The 9,084-nt window shown below is 31.7% G+C and overlaps 1 protein-coding gene across 1 annotated transcript; it reads left to right on the top strand.

The window, feature by feature from the left end:
- The first annotated feature begins 4,659 nt into the window (after window positions 1-4,659).
- Window positions 4,660-8,205, top strand: LOC105795166 (nucleobase-ascorbate transporter 4). The gene is made up of 14 exons (XM_012624670.2): window positions 4,660-5,004; window positions 5,150-5,247; window positions 5,341-5,517; window positions 5,603-5,703; window positions 5,796-5,871; window positions 5,951-6,010; window positions 6,131-6,315; window positions 6,594-6,690; window positions 6,812-6,898; window positions 7,010-7,068; window positions 7,167-7,258; window positions 7,336-7,413; window positions 7,508-7,668; window positions 7,759-8,205. The coding sequence occupies exons 1-14, from the start codon at window positions 4,896-4,898 to the stop codon at window positions 7,975-7,977; spliced, it is 1,599 nt and encodes a 532-aa protein (XP_012480124.1). The 5' UTR covers window positions 4,660-4,895; the 3' UTR covers window positions 7,978-8,205.
- The last annotated feature ends 879 nt before the right edge of the window (window positions 8,206-9,084 follow it).

Genomic DNA, 9,084 nt, shown 5'->3' with positions numbered 1-9,084 from the left:
TTTTACTTTTATTAATTTAAAATTTTAAAATTTCAAATGGCCTAAATGAAAATTTTCCATTTAGCCTGAAAAAAAAAGAAGAGATATTCGAATGTAGTTAAATTGGATTTGACATTTTAGGTACGTAATATTTAAGATATTAGGTCCATGGTTTGACTAATTGATTTTATTAATTGATTTGATCAACTGTATCTATTAGTGAAAGTGTTCGGTAAAACTTAGCTTATAGTGAAAGTTGATATATGTAAAATGACAAATAATGGCATGACACATTTTATTGTTAAGTATTTATTTGTTTACAATACTTTAGTCTTTATTATGTGAAATTATTGAAATAAAACACGATTAACAAGGAATTAAAGCATCCATTATGGAAATTAATTAGTGAATATTTTTGAAAATTTAAATAAACAAATCTCTTAAGTTCCTTATTTGTAAATTTCTTAAGTTACATGAGAAATCATTTTACACAAGTAAGTTGAAAATAAATTAAGAGTATATAAATTAATTAGTGAATAATTTTGAGAATGGAGGTTGCTGATATATTAATACCCCTATTAGGTTTGAGAACATGTGGCAAAGGGAGTAACTTTTGAGCAAGTATGGTCAGATATGTCATTCCACATATCTCATTCCCAAACAACCGAGAAAAAAGTTATCCACCCCTGCGGTATTTTGTTTTGGAGGTTTTAGCTCAACAAACTCTTACAAACCTCTATTTATCAAACACTACAATTAAGGGTTTGGCTACTCAATCCTCTGTTTGTGCCCAAATCAACTAAAAAAAAGTCTAAAACTCTGTTTACCAAACACTATATATATATATATATATTAATACATTAATAGTTTGTGTTAAATATATTTTGTATCGTGTCGTAGTGAAAATGATCACAATTAGTAGGAAGCAAGAAGGGTGAAAGTGCTTGTTAAGTCCTTCTATTATAGAGATTGGATTAAATTAGTCTTTCTATTATTAGATGATCAATTTAATTCATATATTATTAAAAGAATCAAATAAAATCAATTTGTAACAAAATTGACATTTATTAAAATTATTATTTATTTATGGTTTAACTTTAAACAAAATATTTTATTTACATAACCATATCTGCAATCAAAATGTTATTTTATTGAAATTTGATCTTATTTTTCCTTTTAATAATAAAAGGACTAAGTTGAATGAAAGTAAGGAATTAGGCCATTGAAAATTTTAATTTGGCTATTAAAATTTTGAAAAATCTAAAAAAATTAGACCTTTACAAAAAAAAAAGATTTACTCATTTTTTTGAAAAATTCATTGAAATTTTAATCAAATCCTCCAAAACTTAATGTTAAAATTCATCACGTACAATAGAGATAATATAAAATTTGGCCATTAAACTTGGTAACAAAGTCCATTTTTGTACTCGTACTTTTTTATCCACCTTGATACCTAAACTTAGCAAATAGAATTATTTTGTTCTCTACATTCGATGACATGACACTTTGAAATTGTGTTACATCATCACTTGAAAATTTAAACAAATTATATAAATTTTTAGGCAATGACGTGGTATAATATTAAAGTATCATGTACAATATTTTAATAACTGGATTGGTGGTTGAACCAATTAGACCATTGATTCTCGATTCAGTTTGTTTGGTTGATTCGATTGCTAGGCCAACAATAATTAAATAAATAATAAAAAATTGTAAAAATTTAAAAATAAAAATTCTATTAAATCGGTTCAACCCATTCGACTATTGATTTTAATTTCAGTTCTCAATTTTGACCAGTTCCAAATAGGTTCTGATGCAATCTGTTAAACCCTTTTATTCGGACCAATATACCAATCGATTTTCGGTCCAACTGGTTCGACCAAATTAATCTAGTCTTGTTTTAAGAACACTGATCACATCATCAAATTTTGAGATAATTCAAGTACATAGGCCGAAATGGATATAGTTGTCAAATTCAAATACCAAAATAAAACCAAATTCTTGATTTCGGAAGCTAACCACACACTACTTAACAAATTTTGAGATATTTTTGGTTTCATTTTCAGCTGGTTTGGACAGGCATGCAGAATGAATGAGACCAAAATCAAAGCTGAAACCATGGCATGTTCCACCGTAAGCTCTCAGCTCTAGCCCATAATGACTGCGGAAAGCCCGTCGCCCATTATTTGGAGAGTGTATGATCGGTCTTATACTAGAGATGTTTACGGAACAAATTTAGGTATGATGTTAATACATTTTACGTTTATTTAAATTTGATTCAATTTGAAATATAAATTTTAATTTTTTTAAATATGTTTATATTTGTAAATGAGCTCGTTTTAAGCTAACCTATATTATTATTATCTGAAATTATTTCTAGTTTATTAATTTTATATTTTTTCTTAAAATTTTAAACATAGACAACCTACATTATTGTATTATATATATTATATATAATATTATTTTATATAAATTACATAATATGTAAAAATATTATAAAGTAAAAACATGGCATATGTATTTTAAATGGTCTAATTGTTTTTGTCAAATTCGAATTTCGAGCCTTGTACTTTTATCTAAATCCTTTCGTATTTTGAATAGATCTTGGAGTTTGAACTAATGTTTTTTAAATTAGATCAATGGTCGAATCAATTAGGCCACTGATTTGTCAGTACTAATCGAAATTCGATTCAACCACCAATTCAATCGGGTTTTAGCCATTTAAACTTGTATATACCAATTCCAATTTAATTGATCTAAAATCATTCTCTGGACTAGTACCCAATCAATTTTTGGTCCAACCGGTTTAGTCTAGTTAAAAATCCTTAGTTTGAACTAGATTTAATCATGGACCGGGTCGGATCGGGTTGATGTAAAATTTTAGGCCCGTTTTCTAGGGTCGACCCAAAATGGGTCTAAAATTCTACTCAAGACCAACCCAAACTACAAATGGAAAACCCGAGTCCAACTCGACCCGCTCGTATTTATTATTTTAGATTTTTTATATAAAAACAAATTTTAAAAAAAATATAATACATCAAATACACTAAAAATATTAAAATAAATATTTCTCAACAAATTGAAAATACATTAAAAAAAGTCTTTATATTTAAATAACACTAAGATAGTTGCAACTTAATAAGCAAATGTGTCTAAAATAGTAACAAAATTATCAATAAAATATCTAAACAATAACAACAAAATAGTAGTAATATAATAACAAAATAACAGCAAAATAGTTGATTCGGGCTGGGCTCGGATAAAAATTCCTACCCGAAGCCTTGCCTGTTTAGAAAATAAATTTTATTTTGTTGTCCAAACTCATTTTTTGAGTCTATATTTTTGTCCAAACCCTCTCACATTTTAAACAAACCTTTGAATTTAAACAAATAATTTAATTCATAATCAAATCTTAGTCCAACTCTTGGATAAGTGTCTTGCTACATTACCAGTATGTACTAGTGAATAGCCGAGGTTGTAAGGTCGCGACAAGCCAGTGAGTCAGGCAGGTGGGCAGCCTAGGACGGCCCAAGAAACATCATCATCTACACTTTTTACTTGAGCCATTTGCCTTCCTCTTTCCATTATCCATTAAAATTATATTCATTTAAACATAGAAGAGCTTTTAATAAATGCCGCCATGCATGAGATTGTGAAGTTGTTGAGGTAAGATTTTGTGGGTGTAAAAACTTTCAAAAGAATAAAGTAAATTAAAAGCTTAAATTTCCTTTCTATTATAATAAACGTCGATAATAACGATAAAACGATTACAAAAAAAGAAAAGAAAAATAAGAACACGCAATTTTTACGTGAAAAATCCTTCAACTAGAAGAAGAACAAATCTATATAGATTCAACTTGTTCTGTATGATCCTCTTATTTTGTTACTATGTTTATTTCTTCGACAAAGTGACGGGATTCGAGTCATAAAACCTCAAACATTTAGAGCCACGGGTTAAAATATTAGTGTTTTTAAATTAATTATATCTCATTGTACAATCAAGTGGAAACTTCCTTTTTAAAGGTTTTTGCTCTGTTATTCTAAATTTCTAGAAACTAAACAAAATACTTAAAATGTGAAATTTTAATGAATTTCAAAACAATGACTATTTTTTCAAAATAAAAATTAAAAAATCATTAAAAATAGGAAAATTTATTCCGTGACCTAAAGTTTACGATACTATACTTAGTCAGACCACATTTTTGTGCTGATTTTGACTGTTGTAGTAAGAGCTATAGATATGGTATATTTATTCTTAGCTTAATTGATATCGCTGTCTATTAAAAGGATAGATTTGTCATTCAATTAATATAATGATAAAATTATATTTTGATCCCTAAATAATTTATGAGTCGTTTCACATACTTTGTTTCAATTTAAGGGTTTCGGGGATTATATATGGAAGTAACTATGGTATAAAAAAATTGAAATGTAGTAAAAGTATGGGTGGTAATTTGATGAGATTGATACCTTGTGCAAAGCTATGCAAGCAAAAGGAAAATAAAGGAACTGAATTGAAAATGTGGGAAAAGTCGAAGGAGCGAAAGCATAATTAAAGATGAATAAGGCAAAGCGAAGCGACGTGAAAAAGCGGGCACATAAACAGAGGGTAAAAGGATGCTTCCGTTGTGTACTTTCCAGAATTGAAAAAAATGGAAGCCCAGTATTATCATCATTACTATATTCATTGGTTTTCTTTGTCTGTTAATGAATTTGAGAGAGTGGAAGGCAGAGACGTCGCTATCAAAATCAACAGTTAGTAGAGCTTTTTCCAAGCAAAGCAAAGCCCATGGTCACTGTCAAAACGTCGCCGCCTAGAACTCTCTCTCTCTCTCTCTTCGTTCATTTTTCATTCCCATAATACACATATTCAAACGCAAACTCCTCTCCAACAAGAAGCAACCCAGAAGAAAACAATGGCTGCCGGTGGTGGAAATGGTGGAAAATCCGATGATTTCCAGCCTTTTCCGGTTAAAGATCAGCTCCCTGGTGTTGATTTCTGCGTCTGCACCTCTCCTTCTTGGCGTATGAATATAATCATCATTACCCATCTTTCCTTTCATCTTCTTCCTTTTTCATTATCATTATCATTGTTTTCTTGGGTTTTAAGTAACGAAGAATATCTGTTCAAAGAATAAAGAGCTTTTTTTCTTTTTTTGTTTAAATGCAGCTGAATCAATACTTCATGGCTTTCAGCATTACTTGGTAATGCTTGGGACTACTGTTATTGTATCATCTACAATTGTCCCTTTAATGGGCGGTGGCAATGTAAGAAAACAAGGCTTTAATTCAAATCCTTTTTGTTATTTTGCCTTTTTCTTCTTGATTAATTCTATGTATGGTCTCTTCGAGCTAAAACAGAAGGAGAAAGCTGAGGTTATAAACACTCTTCTCTTTGTTTCTGGGTTAAACACATTGTTACAAACATTCTTTGGAACCCGGTTGCCAGTGGTTATTGGGGGCTCTTATGTTTTCATTATCCCCACCGTTTCTATTGCTTTATCATCAAGATACAGCTTCCTCACTGATCCCAACGAGGTTCATTTGTTTTTTCTTCTTTTTCTTTTGAATGTCAATGACATACAGAGCCTCACTTTGTAATGGTGACGACTTGATTATACAGAGGTTTAAAGAATCCATGAGAGATGTACAAGGAGCACTCATCGTTGCATCATTCTTTACCATGACTATTGGTTTCTTTGGTTTCTGGAGAGTTTTCGCAAGGTAGCAATAGAATTTTTGCAAAACAAGACTAATTACAATTTGGGATTTGTAACTTTCGTTGCATTGACTGATTTGCCTTGTTGTCTTTGTAGATTTTTCAGCCCACTTGCAGCTGTTCCTCTTGTGATTCTCACTGGACTTGGTCTCTATTCGCATGGTTTCCCTCAAGTAAGCATTCTTGCCGTTATGCTTACATTATTCTCAGTAAATTGCTTGATTTTTTTAACTTTTTAATTGTTACATGTAGTTGGCTAGATGCATTGAAGTTGGACTCCCAGCATTGATAGCAGTGATTTTCTTTTCGCAGGTGACCTCTGTTCTAAATCTTTCTCCCATTTTGGGCACCTTGTTTTTGCTATTTCATTTGCTATAATAGTTTATTTGGTTTTTATCCCTCAAATTTGGTTTATGATTAATGGCTTTGCAGTATATTCCCCATTTAATCAAATCCAACAGAGCGATATTCGATCGTTTTGCTATCCTTTTCTCCATTGTGGTTATTTGGGTGTATGCAGAAATTTTGACAGCAGCTGGTGCTTATGATAATAGTGTTTCGAAAGCTCAGTTCAGCTGTCGTACTGACCGTTCCGGCCTCACCAGTGCTGCATCTTGGTAAACTCATATGTATCAATAAACTTGTGACTTGTATTGACTGGACAAGATTATCAGCTTGATTCTGTTAAGATATCGATATTCCGAAATTTCTATTATCGTTACCTGTCATATACATGGGCTAATTTACATTATTTAGAGCTCAAAAGCAACATAGGTAAAGAGCACACTGAAGGGCTTTGGTATGGAACTTATTAACATGTAACTAATGTTCTGTTGGGAGATTTTAATGATATTTGATTAGATTTTGATAATGTGTTGGTTTGTTTTCCTTATAGGATAAGGGTTCCATATCCATTGCAATGGGGAAGACCAAGTTTCCACGCTGGTGATGCTGTTTCAGTCATAGCTGCCTCTTTTGCTGCTATCATTGAGGTGTGACTTCTGGGATGTTAGTCTTCATATATTTATCATCTGCAAATATATGTGTTTCAATGAAACTTTTATATATATGAAATTCCCTTTATTGAATTTCATCTCTTTTTCACTTTGGCAGTCTACTGGTACATTTATTGCAGCATCGAGATATGCAAGTGCCACTCCTATCCCGCCTTCCGTACATAGCCGCGGTGTCGGTTGGCTGGTACATATAAAATGATCTTAATCTCTTCATCTTATGCATTTCCTAAGATTGTGTGATCTCCATTTTACTAGTTCCAAATTCTAATAAGTTCTTGAATTTTGTCAACTCCAGGGAGTAGCCATTTTGCTGAATGGTTTATTTGGTACAGGAACTGGCTCCACTGCTTCAGTGTAACTCACATTTACTTTGCTGCAATGATGATGTCTATATGTCCATCTTTAGTACGCAACATTGAGCTCTCATCTAATTCTACTTTGCTGCAATTTAGTGAAAATGCAGGTCTTTTGGGATTAACAAGAGTTGGAAGCCGGAGAGTTGTTCAAATATCAGCATTGTTCATGCTTTTCCTTTCTGTATTCGGTACGGTACATTGGTATTGCATATAAATAAATTCTATAGGGAGCTCATATATTCATAGTGTGAATGCTTATGAACAGGAAAATTTGGTGCTATTTTGGCTTCAATACCATTACCAATTGTTGCTGCTCTGTACTGTGTCCTCTTTGCCTATGTTGGTATGCATCTTTTATGTTGGTATAATGTAAACTCTTTAAACAATATAATGTGAGTTGACTCGGGTTTTTTTTCAAACACCATGATTGAGCACAGCTTCAGCTGGTCTCGGTCTCCTTCAGTTTTGCAACCTAAACAGCTTCAGAACCAAGTTTATACTGGGATTTTCTCTCTTCATAGGCCTTTCAATATCTCAATATTTCAATGAGTATCTACTAGTTTCTGGTCATGGTCCAGTTCATACTCAATCTACATGGGTGAGTGTCTATTTGATTTGCAAGCTTTTCCCCTACAGTCTTATCATTATACGTTGAAAGCAACATGTTTTTTTCTTATTGGTTACACAGTTCAACAATGTCATGCAAACAATATTTTCATCACCGGCAACTGTGGCAATCATGGTGGCTTTCTTCTTGGATTGCACCCATAGTTACTGGCACGACTCGGTCAGGCTAGATAATGGCAGCCATTGGTGGGAAAAGTTCAGGAGCTTCAATGCAGATACCAGGACTGAAAACTTCTACTCCTTGCCTGCTAATCTTAATAGGTTCTTCCCTTCTTTCTAGAACTCCATTTCTTTCATGGACGAAGAACATAAACATCAGTGATAAAAACAGTGACCAATTCTGCAATTCTTAACATCTTAATTAGTATAGTGTTTGAGATTTGGGACAACAATTGGCTAAGCTTTATGGTTAAAATCTATAATTGAGAAACATCAAGTATCCAATTGTAGTTAAGCTTGGTTGGTGCTTTTTGAGTGGAATTACATGCATGAATTGAAGTTTTGTGGATGGATTGCTGTCAATGTAGTTTAAGTATCATAGAGAATCTTATACTAGGAGTCAGATCGCATTTTGTTTTTTTTTTATCTAAAAATTTGACAAATTAGTCATTGAATATCAGATCAAAGAGTAAACTAGTCATTCTGTTAAAAATTTCATTGGTCTCTATACCTCAACATGAGGTACACGTGGCGTGCCAGATGTCACTATCTAATTATTCTATCAACCTCGTCAATTTTTAGTAGTACAAACGAAAATTCTTAATAGATTTTTAGTATAAGGAGCTCTGACTCTTAGTATAAGGAGCTCTATGGTATTTTTACCTAATTATTAGAGTTTTTAAGAGTAACTAAACTTACTGTTTTTGTTGAAAAAGCTCATTAATCAAACACTAAAAAAAGAATCTTTAACATTCATATGGTAAACTTGCTTAAAACCCTTTGATGCTTTTTATTTATTTATTTATTTATTTTGGAAAATGGGTTTATGTATTTTTTTTTTCTTTTCTTAATTTTAAACTTTTTAAAATTAATCTTTCTTTATTTGGGCTTTGACCATGGAAGTAACTTTCAAGCTTCTCTTCTTTCTTTATTTCCCCCTTACACAAATGTAGTAGACAGGACGAGAGAGAAAAAAAAAATGTTTTCTCTTTCTCTCCATTTAACATGTTTAAATTAAGTTTGATTAATTAGAAATTATTATAAAAGAAATCAATGGCTATTAAGCCTTAACACTATGCAATGGTGGGATCCAATGGTTCACCTTGATGATACCCACTAATCATTCATTTATTAAGAGTTATTTGTTTTTAAGGACATGGAAATTTGCCTAGTAAGGACCTATCTCAAGCTCCTCATTTTACTCACTTGTGATTTAATCCCTATACTA

This window comes from Gossypium raimondii, chromosome 3 (assembly GCF_025698545.1).
Source record: "Gossypium raimondii isolate GPD5lz chromosome 3, ASM2569854v1, whole genome shotgun sequence".
Lineage (NCBI taxonomy): Eukaryota > Viridiplantae > Streptophyta > Magnoliopsida > Malvales > Malvaceae > Gossypium > Gossypium raimondii.
This window is presented reverse-complemented; position numbering and strand designations above follow the sequence as displayed.